Genomic DNA, 26039 nt, shown 5'->3' with positions numbered 1-26039 from the left:
ACTAACTGAAATGTGACTCACTTTATAACTAAGCAGATCTGCCACTTGGAATAACTCTTTCCAGAATGGACTTAAAAGCCCTCTTTATGCAAGATGTGTTTTCTTTCAAACTGAATGATGCTTTATTAGTTGTGTTTCAATATTTGTTTTATACTTATACTGCATTTCTTTTTGTGTATATTTAGAATTTTTATACAGTGTGTTGAGCTCAAATATATGTGTTTACCAAGAATAAACTGAAACTGAAATCTGCCCCAAACATATAACACAAGTCTGACTGTCATCCCAAAGCTTAAACCACATTCATTCTTACAAAATCCTGCTAAGCCTCAAGGCAAAACATTAAACACCCCGACAGAGATAAAACAAAGTGACTGGAGACTTTTTAGGTCTGCTCTGTGTCAGCCTGCTCTATGTCACTGCATCCTGAAAAGTTGTGATAAATATCAAATAAGATGCAAAATAAAGCACACATGGTGGTTCTAAAATAAAACCACTGAAACATTATCCTGTGAAATGCTGTCTTTACTACAACATGAGTAGGTGCTACTACTGTTCGTGCTACTTTGCTTTCAATGTCATATGTCTCCTGCAACCCATAGGATTAGAGCAGTTGTGCTCAAAACCTCACCTCTGGCTTTATAATGCAAAAACACACAACTAAGCTAACCTCTTGATCGACTTTAGCTATGAGGAGATGTCAGACTGGCATGGATGGCTACAGTACCACAAGGATTGTTACTAAACCAAAGGTTAATAGAAGGGCCACAGTTGGGACTTATTTGTCCAGGTTTTCTTTGCTATAGATAAGGCCTGGGCAAAAATATCAATTTTTCAATTAATCGTTATTTTTCATTTAAACGATTTGATATTGATTATCTTTAAGTGATCGATCTTGTGAATCTCTGTCTTGCTCAGTTACTATATACAGATTTTAGCTTATCTTTGTTTTTGGTGTCTGATCCAGTAGATGTCGCTAATACAGTATGCCCGTTAAGACTTTCTATGGAATGGTGTGTCCTCCTCAACTGAAATCAGTGTCTTCCACGATTAAATGTGTGGACTTACTATGGATTCAAAAAGCTACAACACTCTCACCGGGAGCAACCTTGCTGTTTATATACAGACCTGTTGAGATGATTCACTGTTGCTCCGAAAACCTTTCTAGTGTGTTCAATGTGCTGTTCCATTGCGTGACCGCATCAATTACAAGTTTGTGTTTTGCCGAGTCCAATAAATGTTACTTCTCTTTAAGCACATGGCTAGCTATACAGTTAAGGTGGAAAAAGCCTGTAATGTGCCTCAACCAGGCAAAGCAAGTGAGCAATTGTTGGAATTTTCAGGGAAGTCTGCAATACAAAAGTGAGCCGGCTTGAAGTAGCTCCATAATAGCTATGTTATTAGTCACAATGGCCAGTTCTTTTATGTTCCATTCATTCAATGCTGCTGTCAACAAGCTTCAGCTCTAGACCCTTATTTTAAAATGCTCCCTTTTTGTCTGAGGACTGTGAGGACACATTTTTGAGACTGATTAGTAATACTGCTACAAGTGGGAAACTGAAGAAATGTGTAACTTGTAAAATTATAGAAAGCCACAAATCTTCCAGCTGTATCTTTAATTTTGACTAATTCAAGATTATTTTAAATGTCTAACAGGAGAACAAATTTGGCTAACAGTTTAATTGAGTGGTGTCCACATGGAGATTCATATTACACAAATAGGTTATTGAATAACATTTATTATTTAAGAAGCTATATTTGATTATTTTATAATAATATTATTTGCAAGATGATATAAATGTTTTATAAAGTAGATGCCGCTGCATTGCATTAAAACAAGGAGCCCCCCATAATATGTGTGGCGATACAAATTATGGGGAATTCTGAATGAGTCCAGTGCTGTGAAAATTTTTTTTTATTATTTTGTTCCATATCTGATGTTAACTGCTCATTACTAATAAATTCTTTCTTGTCATTACTAGCTTATGCATATGTTACAAAGTCACTATGTAGGCATCCTTCAAATAAAGTGTTATTGAAATTTGTCACATTATACAGTATTAATGTTCCTAATGCATGGTTAAGTAATTTCTAAAACAGCCAGCACTTCAAAGATATCCATGCATGCAAATTCAGTAAAGATAAAATTGAAACTGAGTTGAATCGGGGGTTTTGTGAATCGGAATCAAATCGAATAATCAGTGCTGATACCCAGCCCTAAAATAGATAGTTAACAGAAAGAACAAGCATGTAACACGACTAGGTGCCGCTATTGCATTTTTAGTAATAAAATATTTTTGATTTTCAATAATGTTATTAAAGTTCAAAAAAACATGAAAAACTATAGTTATTTCTAAAAACACTATCAACAGAAAGGAAGACAGAAAAACAATATCTTGTAGACCTGTTTCTCTCTTAAACACTGATGGCTCTGGCAAAAGTAACTTTTTGGTATTTACTAAAAGTACAACTTTCTGTTATTTTACAGGAATAAACAAGGTGCATTGTTTCATTAAGATCACACAGTTTTTTTTTTTAATTTCCATTCATTTTTTTATTGTCTATTAAATGTTAATATATACTGTACTTCACCAATGGGTGACTACCACAGAATGCAGAAAAGGCTTTTAAATTGGTTTCAGCTTGGCTCAAAATTCTTCATTTAGATAAAAGTTGAATTAAAATCCTAAAGCCTTAGTTAGTAGAAATAATAAAATCTTAAAGAGGAAAAGGTAGATAAAGGTTATTCCCATACTGAAAAACAAAAAAGATTAAAGCACTGCGTCTTTATTATTTTCTTTTCTATTTTTCTAGCATTTAATAACCTTTAACATTTTTTTCTTTTTGCACATTACATTTTTTTGATTTGATTTACTTTGATAATACCAGGGGAAAAATTGTTTTTTCACATGATCTTTGAGGGGGTCATAGCACAGAGTCAGCCATTGTACAATGCCCTGGAGCAATTTTTAGGTTAAGGGCTTTGTTCAAGGGCCCAACAGAGTAGGATGTCTTCTGGCAGTAATGGGATTTGAACTGGCAACCTTCTAGATACCAGCGCAGATCCGTAGTTATAGAGCCACTACTCCATCTTTTTTATTTTTGTAAATTCAGTCCTTCCCTAAGTCCATCTAATTTAACCTTACCAGTTACTGTACTGTTTTTATGTTTAACAGTGTAGAAATTTGCAGAATCCAGAGCAAATACTTTCCTTGTATACAATGATATGCTACTCTACATCTCTAACTCAGTCTATTCAATTGAGTGTATATGCTACAGATAATTAAAAATCACAATATTTTAGTGTTCAAAATAAAAGAATGTACATAATCCCCTATAAATGCTAGGGCATGCTGATCTGTATATTAAGAAGTCACAATTACTTTAAAGATTTGCTCAACCACCCATTTTCTGATGTGCTAATCCAATTCAGGGTTGCAGGAGGCCAATGCCTAACTTTACAGCTTTGGGGGCAAAGGAGGAACCAGCTCTAAGCAGGGCAACAATACAATTACTCAGGCAAAATAGATCCCATTCCTGGGCAAGCAGAACTTTTCTATTTTACAACTCTGGCAAACGTAACATACAGTAGTGAAAGATCAGAAATAGGGCTGCAGCTTAGTTGGAGACCATGTTCTTGCCAAATTTTTGTTCTCTGTTTTGCTTTATGGTGACATATTATTGTTTATTAATACTTTAACAATAAATGTGCAAAATGACAGCACATCATTCTGTAAGGAAACATTTTTATTTGCTTTAAAAGCTGATGTCAACACTACAGCCCAAAGTATCCAACTACTATCTTGTTCATGTCTATGTATAAAACTTGTGTCTAAAGATGCTATTGTCTGAAAGAGCTTTTGTGGGTGCACTGGTCATGATGCCTGTTTGGGGGATGTTATGCTTTAAAGTTGCCATTTAAGGCAAAGGGTGTTTTGGGCAAGTTGTACCCATTGAAATGAAAACTGACCAATGCTACTCATTTAAATTCTTAAAAGGCAATGAGAGCTCTTAATATTTTTTTTCCTTTGATGCTTTGGATTTTAAAATAATTAATTAAGCAATGTGCTGCCCAGTGTATGCATATGCCATCAATCTTTATTAAACAACTAGGCTGACCCGCCTTTTAAGGCGACCAACTTTTAAGTTGACCACTTCTTAAGGCAATTCAATATGTAGATCAATTTGGTATTTTATACAAACTCATTAGTTTGCTTATACTGTATTGCATTTGAGCGGTATTACTTTAATACTCGTAGTTTCTGTTATTTTTGTGATGAAAATTAAACTTTTTTTCTACAGTATATTGAGGTCGCCCTTTTGAACTCCCCTGACATTTACTACGCGGTGTGGCATTTGTACTCCATCAACATTAATTATTTCCAGAAACATAATTTTGTCCATTTTTCCAGCGTATCGCGCACAAAAGCAAGGGAACGATGGGAGCACCAGAACTCTGCTCACATCATGTCGCTTTGTACCGCAAGCTGCAAGTAGTAAGTCTGTAATAAGCGGAATACCGCTACGCTTTCCACTCACGTGACGGAAGGACAATCCCGACCGTTTTTATATAATAAGAAAGAAGAAGAAGATATCGCACAGTCTGGAGTAGAAAATCATCTTTTACCTGGAAAAACAAAACTACAAATCCCATTGTGCATTGCAAAATGGACGGGGCGTGTGTGAAACTCCGCGCATGCTTCGGAAGGACAATCCCCACCGCTTTTATATAGAAGGATTGCTGTTATTTAGCACGAAAAACATAACCTGTCAATTTGTTGAGTGACTACAATGACGCATCAGATATACAGAGCTTCTTTTGCTCTAGGACTTTCAGCTTTGATGCAATTTTCATTACATGACATCAGGAAGAAAACCATGGCCAGTAATTCATAAGCTACAGTGTGGAAGCATGCACAGATCACAAATACTAACCCCCCAAAGAATTTAATACGCAGTCATAGCAAACACAGATAGGGTGAGGAAAGTATGATTCAACTTGCATCATATTATTTGTAATAAATCCTAGGGAGACTGTAGTTCTATGTTTATGAGTAAATAAGCCGTGATTGGAAATCCACACTGTTGCTTAACTGATGCATATATGGCCATGGTGTTAAAAGGTACATTTGTAACACAGCTGGGTAGAAGGACATTCACACTGGGATGCCAGTAACCGCCTCGGTGGTGTGTCACCAGACTATAGGAGGAAAACCCACAAATCATTCCAAGCCCCACTGTTACCATAGACCTGAGAATGGAGTAAGCCTAGTAACACAATGCCCCATGACATCAGGCCCTGTAGGACCGGCATATACAGTACACTCAAAGAATCAGTCAGAGTTAATATTCTACATTATTGCATACGATTCACAAGGAGTGTTATATTTCTACACTTACTTAATTTATTTATTGAAGTTATGCAATACCCAATAATCTTTGTGAAACATTAACTGCTCCTTTAAACAAGAATAATGGTCATATCAACTTCAGCACTATTAGCATTTTTGTTGTAGTTCTTAATTAATCTTACTCACACTGTTCAAGAATAATTCTGGTACACTTCTCCATAAAAACTGCTTCTCCTCAGTGGTATTTGTGGGTTTTCTTGCATGATCTGCTGGTTTCATTTTTTGCCGCTTCACAAACTTAAACTTAGATTGGACAATTCCAAAATTAACTTTTCTTTCTTTGGCCATTCTGATATAAATTATATTGTGTTATGATATAGCATTGATGTCAGTGACATTTATCACATTTTTTGACCCCCCCCAATGCATGCCCAACTTACCTGGATGGGGGTTTGTCTTTGAATTGCCCTTCCCAAAATTTCTTCCATTTTCCCTGCACGATTTTTGGGGTACAGTAATCCCTCGCTATATCGCGCTTCGACTTTCGCAGCGTCACTCTATCGCGGATTTTATATGTAAGCATATCTAAATATATAATGCGGATTTTCCGCTGCTTCGCTGGTTTCTGCAGACAATTTACTTCTGGTACATGCTTCCTTAGTTGGTTTGCCCAGTTGATTTCATACAAGGGACGCTATTGGCGGATGGCTGAGAAACTACCCAATCAGAGCACGCAGTTAAGTTCCTGTGAGCTGACTGGCTCAGCGACGGAGCACCAAATTCGATTCCGCTGCATTAACCAGGAAGTCTTGTCTCGCTCATTCAGCATCAACGTGTTTCACTGTGTAAAGAGTTAACTGTTGTGTTTATCTTTGTGCATAGTCAAGCCATTCGTTATGGCTCCAAAACGATCTGCTCGTGCTACTGCTTCAGGAGCCGTGCCCAGGCGCCAATGGAAGATGCTAACAATTGCCGAAAAGGTAAAAGCTTTGGATATGTTGAAGTAAGGGAACAGCTACACCACTGCAGGACGCCATTACGGCATCAATGAGTCCACGATACTTTTTATTTAAAAAGGAGGAAAAGAATATAAGATCTACGGCCGCAGTGTCCTTTAAACAGGGCGCAAAACGAGTAGTAAGTGAATGTAATAAGGCGGTAGACCGGATGTAATCTGCTTTAGGGATTTGGATTGAAGACTGCTGGAAGAAGAACAATGGCGGTGCTACACAATCGCCTGAAGAGGCTCCTTTAGAAGAGCTGTAACGCTGTCCTTTGCTGTGCAGTAAAACTAAACTCATCGTTATCGGACAAGTCATCGTGTCATTGTTGGTGAGTACCCATAACTCATTTTCTACGTAATTAGTACATGAACTTACGTTTATTGTAACTGCACACACATTTTATACAATTTTTCTTGCATTGTAGGTATTTATTGCCGGTGGCCTGTCTATCTTAATGGCTGTAACATATGTGATATCGGAGACGCTCTACAGTATCTTTAAAATAACATTTTGGTTTTATTTACAGCATTTACATGTTATAGATTTTTCACTTATTTTTATATTACCTAATCAATTACAATATGTTTAAAACTGTATTACGTATTAAATAAAACTCCTCAATGATATACGATACGTATGTTTGTGAGTAGTATATAAACAGTGCGTTTACAAACATAATTTCAACGAATCTTACCTAACAGCTAAGAGAATATAAAGGGTTTATGCTGTATAACTGTGCGGCGAATATTCATAAACAGTGTGGGAGAGTTTATAAGGGCTTAAAATATATAAAAATAACCATACAAATATATGGTTTCTACTTCACGGATTTTCACCTATCGCGGGGGGTTCTGGAATGCAACCCCCGCGATCGAGGAGGGATTACTGTATTTTATTCTTCTAAGACAGTGCAGGCTTGAGGATGTCAATTAAACAGGTTCTGTTAAAGCCCATTAACGCATTCTTTGTGTGATTTTTGAACTATACAAAAATAAACTGTTGTTGTCAATGTAAAAGTGCTGGTGTGTTTTGAGTCATTGTGTTCTGCATGACCCATCTGCCCATCAGGTTTAACGCATTCATGAATGGTCTGATATTTTCCTGAATGGTCCTCTAATGCAGAGCAAAATTCATCGTTTCTTAATCCATGTTAACTTGTCAAGGTCCAGAAGAGTATCCTCTTATGACACTACCACCGCTGTGCTTGACTGCTGGTAGGAGGCTCATTCTGTGGAATGCGGGATTAGCTGTTCTCTAATGAACCACGTGACCCCCAGAAGGTTCTGCTTTATTTTTGATCACCAAGGTCATTATAGCTTTGCCTTTTTAAATAAGTTTATATATCTTTATTTTTTCTGATCTTACTTGGAAATTGAGTTTAGTTTTAGTTAACCATCTCAATGTATTTTAGTGTTAGTTTATTATATTTCTATTTTACTTATAGATTAATTTAAGAAATTATAGTATAGTTAGAGGTACTGTATTATAAAATTCAGTTATGTGTCACTATCAGAAAGAACAGTAGACTTAATGGGTTTGATTTTTTAATGTTAGTAGAAGTCTGTTGGTGGTACATCCAATTAGAAACAACCAAACACAAACTAGGATAACAAATATGAAGTATTATAAGATGCTCATATTTTTTGATGATTTTTATTACATGGAAATTATCAATATGAAATTAACTAGAAATATAACGAAACAACAAATTGCTGAAGTAGCCTAATACTGTGAAAATGTAAGTGACAAGAATATTTATTTCTTCATCACACAATTTATTTTTTCACTATCTACAGGTGGTTTGTCGTATGTGTAAAATCAGCGCATGCTCCCAATCTCAACCCCAATTACCATAAAATAGACTTGTGCAGCAAATGGCATGATAAACTTTTGGGTCAAGAGGGGAAGGAAATGATCTGTACTATGGTAGACATGCCTGCTGCTTTGCAACTTTGAGTCTGACCAAGATTGTTCCCCAAGCTGCTGCTCTTTGCTATCGAGATTTTAATGGTTGAGTCTTGCATTAGATGGATTTGGACTTTGACTTGCAGTTGTGCACTGATTGCTGGTCTTCTCAAACTTTATTTCTCTTTGTAAAGAAATAAATTGTAGGTCAGTTTAAGAGACTTGAAAGGTAATAAGGTGTATGGGGATTTGACACTTAATCTGTACAGCACACAAAAAGTCCTGCTCTCCGACAGTGTACTTAGTATTGATGGGGTGGTGGGAGGTGGGTGAAGGGTTGGCCGGGGATCTGCTCACAGGTTGAGAAATGCTGCCCTATACCAAATGCTTTGTCCACATTTAAGGAGTGCATTTGAGTTCATTTTGTTTTCACAACACTACAGTGGGGAACAAGCTTAACATCAAAAATGAAGCATCACCTTATTAAAATGTGGTACCCTGACAAACTAATTCTGACTAATCAACTCTACTGAGAAGTGTGCTTGAAGGCTGATATCTACTGAATTTCAAAGTCACAAACTGAGGGAATCAAAGAAACGATAAAGAAACCTCAGTAGAAAATGCTCGTCATATGCAGATTCCTACACAAACTCTGTTTGGTCGAGTCCTGAATGGCTAAAGTTCAATGAAACACTGCAAGCAAAAGAAAAAGGAGACCAATGTCTTTAAAATAAATAAGTGAATTCAAGGCATCAGAGTGATGTTTTTTACATTTACTTTGTAGCAACACACACTGTCTTCAATTGTTGCAATGGTGTGTCAAAAGAACCTAATACAGTAATTAAAACCTTTAACTGAAGTTTTGTCAAATTTATATTGGGTGGGTGGCCTAAATCAGCCACATTATTAACCAAACTGAATACACTGATGGCAGGGCAATATTTTTTCAAAAATCTGGTGCCTTATTTCCCCTATTGGAGTCTGCTCAACAGGCTACAATAACCCACACAAAAATCTGGGAAAAAATCACTGTGAAAGAATATGAATTAAAACAGAAAATCAGATAAAGTAAGACAAATATGTTTTAAGTACACTGTTCATAGAAATAGTGCTTTAGAACGCAAAAGTGTAGAAAGGGCAGGGAAATAGAATGTTGTCCCGGGTGTGGTCCAAGGGGCTAAGCATGAAAACCACAGGCTGTTCATAAACATAGGGGCATTAGAGGACAATCCTTAAGGGATGCATTTTATTGTGTGCCTAGACTTTGTCAGTGAGAGGTCTTTTTCTGTCAGCTTTAAATATAAAAGTAGATGACTGTACTTCCTGAGAAGGCTCCAGTCTTTTGATGATGGAGCAAGCTACTGGAATTGTTTAAAAAGTCTGTAGTAGCCACTGTGTTATTTGACAGTGTGGTTTCCAGAGGAAACAACTTGAATCCAAAACTTATCAGCAAAGCCTGCATCATCACAGGGCTAAACTTGGGGCACACTGTAAACTGTTGTGGAAAATAGAATGGTGGGGAAACTAGAGCTAAAAGTGCTCCAAGGTTTTTTATGATAGCATGCAGAGTCATTCCTTAATGGTGTGCTAAGGAACGCCTATGGGGATCTTTTTTGACAGCTGATATCAGGTGTTTTTCAATGCTTCCTCCTGACGTCCCAGATTACATTTTTTAAATTCATTTTGCTATTTTTGCACAATCTACATCTATCTATCTATCTATCTATCTATCTATCTATCTGTCTATCTGTCTATCTATCTGTCTATCTATCTATCTGTCTATCTATCTGTCTATCTATCTATCTATCTGTCTGGCCTTTCCACAAGCACATATAATATTTCAGTAAGTGGTGTTTAGTATGTACATTATTACATGCATATTTTATAACTTTCTGATATATTTGTTGTTAATGCAGAAATTTTACTTCAGACAATGAATGCAGCTTGTTTGGTGACATCAGTGGTGAAATCTGAACCTGCTGTCGCATTACACTGCTTCACCATTAAGGTTCCTGTTTCATGCTGCATTAAAACATCTGAAGCAGTAAAAGTTCTGCTCGACAGAAGAGCTTTTTCACCTGATAAGCTGTCATTATACAATAATTGTCCTCCTCATTCATCTTGGCCAGTCCTCTTGTGTGACATTTAGCTCTTTAGCAGATCATCTCTTTATTCCTTTTATCAGTAATTTCATTCTCGACTCCATATTCAGTTACTCCCACTCCTATTTCCTTTTCCTTCCAGTAAGATAAGGTGAATCAATAGGGCATGCTGCACATTCATTTTGCCTGGTCGCTCTTGTTACTTCTTGTTCTTTCTGGTCATCTGTACATGATGGTCTCCTGTTTAAAACACCACTGTAATGTTTTGGTTTTTTTTTGTGCTGTGTTCACTGCCTTCGTCACTACTCTTTATTTTCTGTGTTTCCACTGATAATGTTTGCCAAGACTTCAACAACTTCCTGCTGGCTCTTTAATTAATTATAAAACCACTGCTACAGTTAAACCTACTCTTTTTAGAGGGCAGTTGACTTCAATGTCTCTGAAATATTTACATTTCCTAATTTGGCTGATGCCATTATCCAAAGTGACTTACAACATTGGTTACACTTCACATCACAGGTGACGTGACTTTCTAACACCACCACAATTTGAACAATTTATATGTTGGATTTGTGGAGGCAACGAGCTTTAAAGTACAAAGCCTTAACCACTACACCACACTATAAGAAATTGTAACACTGTTAATACATTTATTTAAAATTAAACGTAATAAATTGTAACATACTTTTTTTTTTTGCTCATGTCCCTTTAGTAACATATCACATTCTGAAGCCTGCTCAGTCCAGTTCAGTGTGGCAGAGGAGCAGTAGTCCAAAGCCATAACCACTACGACACGCTGACTTTCAAATAATAGCAAGATGCACATCTTTTATTTAGCAGCAGACCTAATAATAACCCTTACCAGGGCAGCACAAAGTCATAAATCAACTAATTGATTATAGATAACAAGGCATTTTTATAAAGCAAATATCATAAAAGGGTAAAGTTGAAGATAAATAAAATTTTCAATAGGTGGAAAATTTTGACACTTTAAAAGTCAGCATTGGGATAGCAAGAAGGATATGATGAGCCGTTCGCGATTTATAGGAGTTAAACAGCAATGTAAACTAGTTTAGTAAAAGAAATTTACACCTTGGTAACTTTATAGTAAGATAGTGAATGGATGTTAAGATAATGGATAATGTTACAGAAATTAAAACAGGGCTGGACATGTTGCTAGATGTGTGAATACAAAACGGGATTTAGAGATTAAGATGTGCTACTAAGAGGGTAATTAACATGTGAAATAGATTTTCTGAATGATAATTGTGACCATCCACACTAGTAAACTAAACATATTATAGACCTAATTTGTCCTGACTGGTAGTCTTATTGTACATAATGTATGAGATCAAATAAATGAAGAAACGACATTTACCTCTACTGCTATTAAATCTCTATTCACTGTTAAACGGGAAGTAAACAGAAAAATAAAACAATATATATGTAATAATGCAATATAATGAATGTCCAGGTCTGTGTAGAAGTAAAACACCACATGCAATATAAGTAAAGCTATAATATGACAGCACAGTGTCTCTTTGATTAAAATGTACAATTCTGAGTTTAGTCAGTTTATTAGCCAGGGAGAGAAGGTCAATGCTGAAATTAATAGTTGCAGAATACATGTAATTGGCCTCTTAACAGTCTTGAGAAGTACTTTAGAGCAATAAATCAGGCATGGCATGGTAACACTCCAATGAAATTAATACAGGCCAGAGAATAATCAGAAGCTTCAAGGGGTCGGCATACACGCTACTAACACTCCACTGGCTATGCCCTCAGTGTTAAACAGCACCGTTGATTTGCACTGGGATGGGAAACTGCAAATAACTAATGACAGCACATCAAACAATAATAATAATAATAGTCATCCATTTATATTTATATAGCACCTTTCTCATGCTCAAGGCATTTAAGATACAAATATTTTCTGTATAGAGTAATAAACAAACAAATACAGGAAATATAAATCATTAAATATAATAAAAGAAAGAATAAATGGAATGTAATACTAAATTCAAAACTAAAAGAAATGCCTGAACAAATCACATAATGTGTGATATAACACACACACAAATTATCCTGAGCATCTGGGCAAGAGAAGTTACCTGAAAGCAGGGGCAGAATGTTAAGTTAAGTTAAAAGCTTTCTTGAACAGATGAGTTCTAAGTTGTTTTAGAGGACTGCCTCTCCCGGGGATCACATTGCTGTCCACCTGCTTCCTTTTGTTTTGCACCAACTCTCTAATGCTCCTGCCCTTTTCTCCATTCATTAACCTCTGTGCCCCTCTTTCATTTTTGTTTTCTCCCCACCCCTCTGTCCTGTACAGACTCCTTTTAGACTGCCTCTCCTAATTGGGTGCGGGTGTGATACTCTGCCACATCCTCAGTGGAGCTAATGAGTCACCTGACTGACGCAGAAATTCGCACGTGCCTTAACCGTCAGCCACCCCGATCTGTCCCCGGAGCAAAGCGCATTCTCGCCTCGCCTGTGCCCGATTAGACTCTGCTTCTCACCACAGACCACTTATCACAGTATGCTATGGATTATAGAAGAACAGTGTCATGTCAGGTAGCCAGCATTCATGAAGTTGCTTTTTTAAATTTCAGTGTTGGCACCATCTTTAGGTGTATAGGGTCTTGTGTTCAGAGTACAGTGAAAGCAGCATCCACACAAGTCTGTGTTAGTATAATATGGAAGGATAAATTCAGAATCATGAATGACTTCTTTGCAAATGCTTGTTTTTCAATCATTATGAACTATTCAAGTGTGTCAAGAAACACTACCGGGGCTACTTCATACCTGCGGCAATAAGTCTTTATAGTGCCTCACATTGACTGCTATCTTATTAGCCAAATCAGACGTTTTCCTCTTTTTGTGCAGTTCTTGGGTGTGTGTTTGAGGGAGGGTGTTGTTTGTTTTAGTATTTCTTGAACTCTTGTAAAAAGTTACATTTTCCTAGTACTATCTATCTATCTATCTATCTATCTATCTAATGGAATAAAAACATTATATTTAAGTTAAAAAGCTGACATTTAGCATTATTGTACATCTAGGGCAGTAGCCATCAGGATTCATCAGAGCAACTGACCTTTCCTACTGTAATTGTAACCATGTTTTTGAACTAACAGGAGTGAAACACAGCTAGTTGATCACCTGCCACTCTAAATAACAGGGTACTAGAAGTTGTGCACCTTACTTCTTTAGTTGATACATGACTGATTGCAACCCATCTCCAATTTTGCACATGTTGTGCTGACTTTTATCATCAATGGCCTGCTTCCTATAGGAAAGCCATTAACTTGTTGTTTTCTGAGTAGTGTTTTCTTGATAGCAAGCTGTGTATGAAAACCCCATCAGAGCTGATTAACTCAAGCCCATGCAGCTTAGGACCACAACCTATAAAACCTCAGTCTTGGCTATTTTTACTATGAATTGTAGATCTTTACTTTAAATTGTACCATAGGTGCAGCCAATATTTATCAATAATTTATCAATGGACAGAGCCGACTATACTTCCTTAGAAGACTGGTGTCCTTCAGAATCTGTAATAAGATGCTGCAGATGTTCTATCAGACGGTTGTGGCAAGCACCCTCTTCTATGTGGTGGTGTACTGGGGAGGCAGCAAAAAGAAGGATGCCTCACGCCTGGCCAAACTGGTGAGGAAGGCAGGCTCTATTGTAGGCATGGAGCTGGAGAGTTTGACATCCATGGCAGAGCGACGGGCGCTGAGCAGGCTCCTGTCAATCATGGAGAATCCACTGCATCCACTGAACAGTATCATCTCCAGACAGAGGAGCAGCTTCAGCGACAGACTGCTGTCACTGTCCTGCTCCACTGACAGACTGAGGAGATCGTTCCTCCCCCATACTATCTGACTCTTCAATTCCACCCATGGGGGGTTAACGTTATCATTATACAAAGTTATTGTGTGTTTTACCTGCATTTTTATCACTCTTTAATTTAATATTGTTTTCTATATCAGTATGCTGCTGCTGGAGTATGTGAATTTCCCCTTGGAATTAATAAAGTATCTATCTATCTATCAATAATATCTCTAATTAAGCAGATGTATATGGGAAGACCAGTTATATCCAATAAAGTAGAACTCCAGATTTAAATAATAAGAAGAGCAATCTACATCAACTGCAAACACATGTACAAATTTAAACTTAAGTTGTTATAAGCTGCCCATCACTGCAGCTGGTCCATGAAGTTCTGGAAAGGTTGAGTTTCTTTTGTGAAGTGCCCTGTGAGAACCACACAAGACTGCAGAATAAATATAAGAAAACCTTCCATATTTCACACATGCATACTTGTTACATACATTTTCTAATTTGTGGCACCCCAATTAGTTGTTAGTGAAGCAAGGGAACTGATCCTGTTATCCAGCACCAAACTCTACAGTGCAATTTACGTGAGCTAAATAATCTGGGGGAAGCTAAATTGGTGTATGCAAACTTATTATTTGATCAGGAAAACAAGGGAAATTCTAAAAAGGGAACAACGGTAGTTGACACCGTGCTCTTCATGGTGGTTACGAAAACAAGACCTTTAGGGACAAGCACTCATTTTTTAAACACTTAATAGTAAAGAAAAATGTCTTGGCCATAAGAAATCACTTTTGTTTTGTTGACTCAGGGCTCCAATAATGGGGTGAATGCAAATGGGCAATATCTCTGCTTATTTCAGCAACCACCGGATAGGATATGTAAACACAAACTAAGAAAGATGGTTGCAGATCTATTTTATATCATCTCTAGAACAACAAACCCATAATATGGTAAGAATACTAATTAATGATATATACATAGAAATATTATCGGCTTTCATTTTTAGCAGTAGTCATTTTGACAGATAATGATCTGCCCTCTGACTTCAACATGCTAGCAAAGGCCCATTTCAGTTCATTAAAACTTTAACAATTCTAATGAATAAATTATTTGGACCCTAGAATGCTGTTGACTTAACCAGTGGGACATCATAAAGGTTAAACTTCAATTAGCATGTTGGATTTGTGGTGTATTCAAATGTCAATGTCTTCAAATGTAAACCTGCTGTACAACTGAGCAGATCCGACCACATCTTACTGCCACCTATAAATCTGTGATCAATAGTATCAGCTGTCTTATTTAGGCTGTTTTTGGGGGTGTTTGGGTGAGTTGTTTATTCCTTGTTGTTTTATATATACTGGATATATTTTTTTTTTCCTTGAGGTTCTGTAAAGTTTGCTTTTCCCATTGGTGACAGATAAATTACATCTATCTGTCTATTATATAGAATTGTAAAATCAAACTGCATGGAGGACACACAGACTGCAAGGCAATAGGCAACAAACAAGGCAAACACGTATCAGAATCCACTGTGGTGACGCTTAAAGAATCTTTCAGGCCTGTTGTTTTAACTATAATGAAATAAATAAGACCTACAATAAGGGCTTCATCGGAAACATGTACAGTACAACTTTTAGTTACAGGCCTCTAAACTCTGGACCGGTCTACCATCTAATATGAGGATTACTTCATCAGATAAAATAAATCTGTAGGCTTACAATTTTGTTTTATAGGACTAATGTCCCAGGACCTAGTGTAACTGTTTACGCTGCATTATTGTTCATCATTGAGGATACCAGCGCATTACTAAGCTGATGACATTTCACTGTCGTCTATGTTTCTCCGACCAATATGTGAATCCTTACCTTACATTAGCATATATCTCCATGGAAGCTAACAGGATATGCATTATCTTCACCATATCCGGTTTGAAAATGAATTATGTGTGTTTAATTTAAAATATAAGGCCATTACTTGTATCCATCCTTTCCAAAACAAGGCACATGGAGGCAGAAATCTCTCTCAGTAACATCATGCACCAGGCAGGACACTGGTCTATTTTAGGGCAAACACACTCTCACACACAGGTCAAATTTAGGGTCATCAATGGACCTAACACTTGTCTGTTTAATGTGGAAGAAAAAAACAGAGTGCTACATTGATAACATTTAAATAACTATCTATGCAATGTGCTCAAGTGCAAATGGTTGTAAAGAGTGTCGTGGAAAAATTGTTGGGGGTCCTAATTCTGTGATTTAGTTGATGATGCCTAACACCTCACTTGATGAATCAGGTCACGTAACTCACTTCCTCTCTTGCCTTCTAACCATATCACATGCAGGAGAAACTATTTATAGCATTCTGTTCATTAACCCTAAGAGGTGGAGAAATTAGAATAAAAAAGAAGAGATAAGGTAAATTAAGAGGAAAGTCATTCATATTTAAAATGGTAGGCAGTTTCTACTTTAAAAGTGCTATTCAAAGGTCTTTGGCTTTCCTTGTGTAAGGCTAGGAAAATATTCTCAGATGACACTAATGGCAGCTAAATGAGACACCATGTGTTGGCGGGTCTCACTAAAGCACCTGAATTAGAAATGTAAGCTGCAGAGCTTCCCCATTATCCATAGTGGCCTGCAGATAGCATTAGCAATGAGCAATGGGGTGAGAACTAGGAGTCTGGAGCAAACTGATTTGTTATATCGAAATGGAGACCCTTGGAAAAATCACTACGCAAAATGGAAAGTAGGAACTCCCTTCTCACTTGTATAATTTGTTACGTTTTAGACCATCGTTTGACATATTTTGGCCGACTAAGCAAGTTCAGTTCACAGAAGTGCTACTAGGAATGCTGGGCCTTCCTTAAATCATGCCTGTACCAAATTAATCACCTCAAGTCTCATGTTCCCTGAAGGATAATGCAGCCCAAGCACAGCACTTTTCAGACATTCATAGAGTACAAAAAAACCCCTCGTAGACTGCATTTTATTTTGCCAAGAGAGACAACCCACTCAAACTAGTGTGACAAGTAACAGTCAAGAGACTTCATCCAGCAATCTACAATTATTTTAGCTGCTACATTTTGATTGCAGCATTATATACTTCAAGAAGGAGGCTATTATTTCTTGAAGTACTTCAAATCTGTCTGGGAAGTGGCAAAAGTTTCTAGGCCAAGTGTGATCTGCTCCTTCTAACTCTTTTTACATTTAAGAAAGGCAGATATTCAATCAATCAAGCTTTATTTTATATACTGCCATTAACAACAGGAACAAATTAAAAGCACTTTACAAGGAAAGCAAGATTAACTCAAAAAACTCAACTAAAAATACACCACTGAGAGGACTTTGGATACACATTGACAGATTTCATACAGTAAGTTTAAGAGGTGGGATAAAAATAGAATGGCTCCAGTGTAAACGTATAAAAGCAGGGCACACAGAAATAGTGATGGGCAAGGTAACATGAAGGGCACTAACAATCAAAAAGAAATCCGAGTAATGTATTCAAGGCTATAAGACTAACTTACTAAGAGTCAGTAAAATTGCATTGAACAGTCGATATGCTAAATGAAGAGAGCAAAAATGGAAAAAAGAGCAATTTCAGAATAGCAACTTAATGTAAAATGCACATGTTGGCCACATTAAATGTGTCACATGTTTGTACTTTTCTTTCTAAACAAACTTCCCACTGGGGTAGCAAAACGTCTACCTAGAAGGTGACTTGCACAGACCAGGTTTACGAATGCCTTAGGATGCTGCCTGATCCTTTATAGTAGAGCATTCTCTTTATTTTTGCAATTCTACAGCCAGTATCTAACTTTCTGCTACACAAAAATCCTTGAAATGTTCTGTACTGCAGGTACTTGGGTTGTTATCACTTATAAGGTTTTTTGCTAGATTGTCAGCATCCAGCTAGTTTATTTTGGCACACAATGAGTAAATAATAATTTGTCAAGTGCATCTAAAAAAAAACTGACTCTTTACAGTACATTTTTAACTTTGTGCTTTGGGTTCCTTTTCAAGCTTCTGCTGCCGCTTGCTGGAGACAAAGCAGAATGGCTTACATGACTTCTTTCACTGGATCAACAAAAGAAAAATTTTAAAAAGTTTAGACACATCTGTATTTTTAGGAGCATTAATATACTCCAGGGAAGGATATAACATGAATAATAATTGTTCCTCCTTAAAACTCCTTTCACTACACCTCTGAATGCAAAGTAAATTGGAAGTTTTTTGGATTAGATGATGGGTGTAAACCTCACTGCTCATCATGCACAAGACCTGGACATGACTAAAAATTTTCTTCAAAAGAAAAATACACAATTCAGTGTTAGAAAGACGTTTACGCTATGTATAATTTCAAAAGCTTGTCATTTGCTGCTACTTAATTTGAGGAAGTTATAGAGACACACTGATCCATCTTGTCAGTCACTAAGATAGAAGCCTTGGATTGTCCAACAGCTTTAGGCCTTGTTCACACGGGCGTTAAGTTTTTGGATAAACGAACTTGCTCTGAACGTCCTAGACGTTTATGTTGCATTTTGTGGTGGCGAACGATTGACTTCTACACCGGCGTTCGTTTGTCTCTGTCTAACGCCAGCCTGCAGCCCAAATTGTAGTTTGTGTGTTAACCTGTGGAGGCAGTGTCGGGAACTGGATATGAAAGCCCTTGTCGTTTTATTTGAGGTGCCTCCTTTCAATATGGACCATTTTGCTATGTTAGATATTAATCTTCTTGTTTTAAAATACTCGTAATACGGCGACGTAGGGAGAGAAAAAATCGCCGCCACTGGGTTCATCCTCTGACTGCACAACGCCGGGTTAAAGGAAGTTATGAAGAAATGCGAAAATTTCCGCGCAAGTTTTTTAATTACTGTCGGATGTCGGTTTCCACTTTTGATTGTCTGCTGCAGCTGGTGCAATGCCACATTGCACGCCGATCAACCAATATGCGACTTGGTGTTAGCCCCGAAGAGAGACTACTTGTCACTTTGAGGTAAGGAAACAGTAGTCGAGTGTGCGCTTACACCGGTGTTATGCACTGAAATGCCCCCCCCACTCCATTGCCCCCCAATACATAATCGTTATCAAATATTATATTAGAACATAAATTAATAGGTTCATGGTTTACAAATTACATGAGACAATAAAATAAAATAAGCAATATGAAAATATATATGTTGTATATGAAAACATAAAAATATTAATATTTTTTCATATACAACATGTAAACTTTTATATTGTTTATTTTATAATAAAATTACTTTTGTCGAATTTTTCATCATAAACAATATTTATTTTTATTATTATTTTATTTATTATTATTATTATTATTTTATTTTATTATTATTATTAGGATATATCCGGTCCTCCAAAGCGTAAAATAAACGCGCAGAAAACGAACTAGAAGCGGTTTCCTTGCGTTCGTTGGGTTTTGAGCGCCAAGAAAAAGCTGCATGCAACGTTTTTTTGATGCCGTATAAACGCGCTGCCGGACAAACCCCGTGTGAACACTCTCATTGACTCCTACGTGTAGAAAACACTCGGCGCTTGATCCGCGCTCACCGGACGCCACGAACGCAAAAAAAACGCTCGATTTTAACGCCCGTGTGAACAAGGCCTTAAAAAGCAAACTGATGATTTGCTATTTCACCCTGATTTCAGCAATTATGGTGAAATTACAATTAGCTAAAAGTAAACAAATGTATTCACTTATATCAAAAATGTTTTACTTATGCCCAGTCATCACTAATTGTCCATCATATAGGAAACTTCCCTGATAACGTAAGTGTCTGAAGTCAGCATCAGCTCCGAGTGCGACTGAGATGAATCGCGCGTCACCAACATCCAGCCCTGATCTGTCCTGTCCTGTACACTGCAGCGAGGGGTGCTTGAAATCACAGCACAGATGCCTGATGTCTTGCATTTGAAAAATGGGAAAGCCTGTGCTTTAGATAATTGACTGAACAAAGGCTATTTGATTTCTGGTTTAATATTGCAGTTACGAATAGGTCAAGCAAAATATATTGGAGTAAAAGAAGCCACTTGTGCTTGAAAATGTATTGAAATAAAAGTAAAAGTAGAAAAAAAAGTAGAAATATTTTCAAAACATAATCAAGTACAGTAACACGGTATTCCTACTTTGTTAATAAAACATGCTGTAAATTACATATTTTATAAGAGGAAGTACTAAGAATGGAACAGGTATTTACATGATTTTGACATTTGTGCACTTCGGTCTGCCATGAGGTTCAGACTGGTAACCCTAATATTGCCATAGTTAAAGGAAAATTGAGCAACAGTTAGAAGCAAGGTGTATGTTTTGTAGTGCCTGTTATATGGAGGGCAGAAACAATTATAAAAATATAAGTGAACACCTCATGATGGCCTTGGCTGCAATAACTAAGATGCTGCTATTAAGTAAAAAGAAAATTCACAAAATATAAATATAAGACATCAATGGTGAGTAACCTTCAGATACAGGTTTTGATATGAAGTGAAATTTGTTATAAATAACTGGAGCACATGAGAATTGTTATTTGCATTTGCTTGCTCAGAAAATCATAAATGAATCAAATAAAAGTGAGGAAAAATTCAAATGTGATTGGAGGTACAGGGAACAAAGGACATGTAATTCAAAAGGTTAGCTCAGTTTTGAGGTCTGTCCTGTTATTTATTTTAGGTGCATAACCTTAATCCATTTTGGCAGATTGTGCACATTAAAACATATCTATCAGTTCAGATTTGTCACCTTTTAGTCATTCGTGCAGCACAGTTAGGTAAAACATACCTGTGGCCTCTCGATTCCCGATAGCAAGTCCTGGACTCTCTTCGTTTCTGAGTCATGATCTGTAAATGGAAAGAAATGGGAGATGAAATGTTAACAGTATCCACAAGATGGCAGCCTTGACAATGACTGAAAACTTTGTGAGGCAGGTTAATTCTTCCAAAGTGCCCATAATTCATTGGCAGACTTCAGGTTAACCTGTATGTGCCTTGAAAGTGTACAAAATGCAAGACTGTGCCAAAGCAATGTATCGGCTGAGCGCTGTGTAGAGTTCCACAAATCTACCAACCCTGCTATAAAAATTACTTTAAAATTAACTACAGGAACTCAGTATTCTAAATGTAATAAACAGATAATAAACAGATCATTTGGCTTCCCAAGACAATAGTCTTAAGTGGGATGTTCTTCAGATGTATTTTAATGCAACCAACAACAGATTATGAATGGGATTATACTGATTTCTAGTTATGAACAATAATGTATAGCAAAAGAAAAAAACATAAAAATAAAAGTGGACATTTCTAATCCCAACCTTATTTATTTGGTCATGAACTGTGTCAAGCATGCACACTCTCCTTTTATTTGTGTGGGCATTTCTCTAGGTTCTCCTCCATTCTCCATTTTCCTTTCCTTAAGATTGTCAGGTTAACCAGATACAATAACTCTTGTGTGTGTGTGCCTTGATGTGAACTGTTGTCTCACCCTTTGTTTGTTCCAGATGCTTCTTATTTAGGCTTGTATTAAAAAAGGTTCAAGAACTGAATGGACTGAAAAAAAAAACTAAATACATGGTAATATATACGTGAGACAAAGATTTGTTAAAAAAAAAAAAAAATGTCCGGATATATACAAAAAAGACACAAAATCAAATTTACTTTGGTTACTCCCAAACTTTAGAAAAACAAGGGTAAAAGGGCACTAAAGTTTGAGTTTGGGGACTTTGTTGGTTAAGATAACAAGAATTATTCTAATGTATAATATGTAAACATTTCATTTAGAGTTAGACTCAATGACTTCAAAAAAGGAAATGCACACAGTATGCATTGTTAAATACAAGGTATAAAATTAGAGTACAGCTAATATTCTTTTCTTTATTAACTAAATCAAAAAATAAAGCAAACTACTATATCCCAAATTACCAACATATAATAGACCAAACAAATATATTGCAGTCAATAACAACAAGGAAAATACTGCTGTAGGCAACAAACATAACCTCATAATTTACCCACAGTGGGTTTTAAAGAAAAGAGTTAGCAATCATTCTAAACAGATAAAAACTGATTTTTCAATTGGTATACAGTATACTGTATTTATCACGCACAGCGTACAGCGATCACCTTATTTATTTAGCAAGGAACACCGAAAGAACTATTTTAAGCTTCTAGTCACTCACAGAATACCACTTCAGAGGAGTTGAGCACACTTTGTACTACCACAGTACCACTGAGTCCCACCTTACTGCATGCACAGAATGAAAATGACCAACTATGTCACTTCAGACCTTCTGCCACATTGAACTGGACTGAGCAGGCTTGAGAATGTGTTATGGTACTATTTATTGGTTTAATTTAATATAAATGTATTAATAGCTTTACAATTTCTTGCATTGTGTTGTAGTGGTTAAGGCTTTGGATCTAGGACTTCATACCTGAGCTGTGGGTTCAGATGCCACTATGGACACTGCATGACCATGAGCAAGTCACTTCACTTGTCAGTGCACCAACTGAAAAAACACAACAAATGTAACAAATTGTGTTTGGAGTGTATCTGAAATGATAATCATGAAGTGTGGTGTAGTGGTCCATGTTTTGGCCTTCAAAACCTAAGGTTGTCAATTTAAAAAAATCCCACTACTGACACCAAGTGACCATGAGCAAGTCATTTCATCTGCCTGTGCTCTAATGGGAAAAACAAATGAAATGTAACCAATTGTAACTCAACTGTTGCAAGTCATCTTGGATAAAGACATCAGCCAAATGAGTAAATTAAATAATAATAAATGTAGTATCCTGCGCCAACAAAAGTGGAATTGCAAAACCACCTATGGTGAAATTACAGTGTGTAAGCATCCAAACAGAATTGTTCACTGTTAAAAGCTGGAAAAGTTCAAGTTCAGTTTTACAGTGGAATTTATATTTACCTGTCTGACCAATCAGCAACAAACAAGCAAGATAAAATTTCAATTAGTAAGCACAGTGCAGACAAATGAAATGAATCAATGCAATTATAAAATTTAGAAGAGATCATAGATGATGGTGAAATAAACACAAAAAAGATAATGATAAAATCCCCACAAAAGAAAAGAATGACTGGTCTGTCCCCTAAAAAGGTCCATTCCAGTGGGTTTGTGCTTTAATGAGAATGTCAGGCCTACTGTGAAATTGTCTTTGTTCCTGCTTTTCACAGAAAACTCCCTATTCTTCAGAGAAATGTTATTAAGATTTGAAGCTGCTCTGTTTCAAAAGATCTTTTGGCAGATGTTTTGCTTAAAGGTAACTGTGAAAAACAATTAGCTAAAGAATGGGACTTGTTTCTTTTCCTCCGCTGTTTAATGTACATTTAATTTAATTAGTATTTTAGAATTTTAATTTTTTAGGTATGTTTATGAGAAAATGAGGTTAGTATGATCTGTAGCTGAGGTTTAGGTGCCACTGACTGAGTTATAAAATAAAGGAAGTAATACTTACAAGAAAGGACAAAACTGACATTGCAAATATACAAAGCTAAGTCCGTGCTGTAAAAAGCCCGGGGTCCTAGAAATTACTGAAATTGTCAGAAAAACAACTGAAATGTAGAGATGTCAGGTAATTGAAAGAAACTACTCTGGGCATCTCTCTCCTAGGAGGATTGATTTTTCCAACATGCTCTCCTCAATTATGTAAGAGTATCACTCTTTTCTCAGCGGTTTTACTTAGGCAACAGAGTAGCTTTCTTCTTCCGATTCGTTAACATGGGGCTGCCTTGCCGGCTCTCTGAGCTTCATACTGTAGTAGCCTTGCACTTCCGGCTGGACAGACAGACACACACACACTTCCACGCGTAGACATTTAGTTTTCTGTTTCCTCAGAGGTGAAGCCCTTTACCATGACTCTACCTCTCACTTCCAGGCCAGACAGACACACACACTTCCACACATAGACGTTTATATATAAGAAGAGTGCTTACCAGAGCCACGACAAATAGATAGTGTGATGGACGGCCGGCAGCTCATCCCGGCCGACACACCCAGGATGCTAGATGCCGTCTTCCCTGCAGCCTAGAGGTGCCCCGGATTCCTGCAGGGCACCATGGGAGACAGAGTTTGGCTTCACAACCCTGCTGGGTACCGTGGGTGCCACCATGTGATGCTGCAGGGAGACGCAGGGATTTTTATTTTCCATATAGCCCGGAAGTACTCCCAAGTGACGGGGACGGAAGAGCAGAAGTACTTCCGGGCTGAAAAAAAAATATAATTCTCCATCTGACCCGGAAGTGCTGACAAGTCATGGGAACAACAGAGGAGAAGCACTTCCGGGTCAAGGACTATTTAAAGGACTGGTGGAGACCCAGCATGAGAGCCAGAGTTGGGAGGGAGTGTGACAGAACTGCTGGGAGGACAGGAGGAATATTATTATTGTATTATTGATTAATGATTTGTTTATTGTGGTGCTTTGTGGCAGAATATTGTGGAAAAAAGAAATTAAAACATTTCCTGGTGCTATTACCTAGTGTCTTGGACATTTGTCTGTGGGGTTTGAGGAGCGACATCGCCCTCTTGTGTCGCAATAGCCAGACAGAAGACGGAGAAAGAATATCACGTTTAGTGATAAATAAAATACAAGTGAATGGACCAGCAACAAAACAGATTTTAAATCAAATCAAATGTTATTTGTCACATACAAATTACTGACTCTGGACTTCAGTCAAAAAAGTATAATGTGCACAGAAGACACAATGACAGAGAGATGCATGAACAGTACACTGCAGGACAAGAAAATGTCTTCAGAGGGGAGTGTACAAAATTCCTATTGCGTTTGACTTTTTTTTCCTTTATTTGTCTTTTTCTTATCCTCTGCCAATTTGTAAGGTTATTGCTGTCAAGATGGCTTGAGTCATTGCCTTTAAACCTGCTAACTTAAAACTGTAAGGCTACAAAAACTGTAAAATGTTTTGCCGAGTTATTTGTTTGTGTCCTATTCTATTTCATGTTAGATGCTTTTAATGTTTTAGATTTAATGAAATAATAAATTAGAAAATGTAAGACTATTTCTGTCAATATGGCTTGAATTATTGCCTTTAAGCCTGCTAACTAAAACTATTAAAATCAGATCAGATACCCCCTCTCTAACCCAGGAATTCTCCTATGAGAAAAACATTTTGTATGTAAAAACTGGCCAAAGGCAAACCATTACAATGACAAAAGTAAATTTTTCGTGCTATAATATGCAGTGTAGTGGACTGATTGGCAGTGTACTTAAATTAGTTTTTGGCATTGCTTATTTTATTCATGTTCTTCCTAGCGTAGATGAGCTCCTAACTGTAAGAAGCATTACATTCTTGTTTTTTTAATTAAGTAATGATTTGAAAAGCACCTTCAATTCAATCTCACAATATGAAGGCAAATTTAGCTGCTTAAGAGTAAGTTGAAAATGTAACACTGAGTACTTTCAGCCAACAAATTATTCAGCAGAAGTGTGCCAATTAACATTAACAGCAATACGCTTGCATAATGCCTTACCGGCACTGTGACTTGTTAACTCAGAAGTTTCCTTTCTTTAAAATTTTCTTGCTTTTTAGTCATTCTGGAGTGTGTTCAGACCACAGTGTTTGTATATTTATTTATTTATCCACCTATTTATGTATTTCTTTCTTTGAATATCTTCTGTAAACTAACACATCTCCCCCTAGGAACAAAAAAAAGTTTGTTCGTTCATTCTACCTATTTATAGCATACAAGTTTATACTGTGCGTAATGCTGCAAAAAAACACAAAAAGAATACATACAAAATGACAATACTTACCACCCAATGCATGCAGCAGACATTTGCCACATTGAAATGTGTCACCCAAATGAC

General features: G+C 36.8%; 1 protein-coding gene across 3 annotated transcripts in view; it reads right to left on the bottom strand.

The window, feature by feature from the left end:
- fndc3ba (fibronectin type III domain containing 3Ba) overlaps positions 1 to 26039 on the bottom strand; it is a 528549-nt gene that overhangs the window by 125858 nt on the left and 376652 nt on the right. For all 3 annotated transcript variants that reach the window (XM_039761474.1, XM_039761483.1, XM_039761492.1), the window contains one exon: positions 20986 to 21044. In XM_039761474.1, the coding sequence (XP_039617408.1) occupies positions 20986 to 21044 (59 nt within the window). The remainder of the gene's footprint in view (positions 1 to 20985; positions 21045 to 26039) is intronic.

This window comes from Polypterus senegalus, chromosome 1 (assembly GCF_016835505.1).
Source record: "Polypterus senegalus isolate Bchr_013 chromosome 1, ASM1683550v1, whole genome shotgun sequence".
NCBI classification, from domain to species: Eukaryota; Metazoa; Chordata; class Cladistia; order Polypteriformes; family Polypteridae; genus Polypterus; species Polypterus senegalus.
Note: the sequence above shows the minus strand (reverse complement) of the source record. Positions and strands in the feature narration are given on the sequence as shown.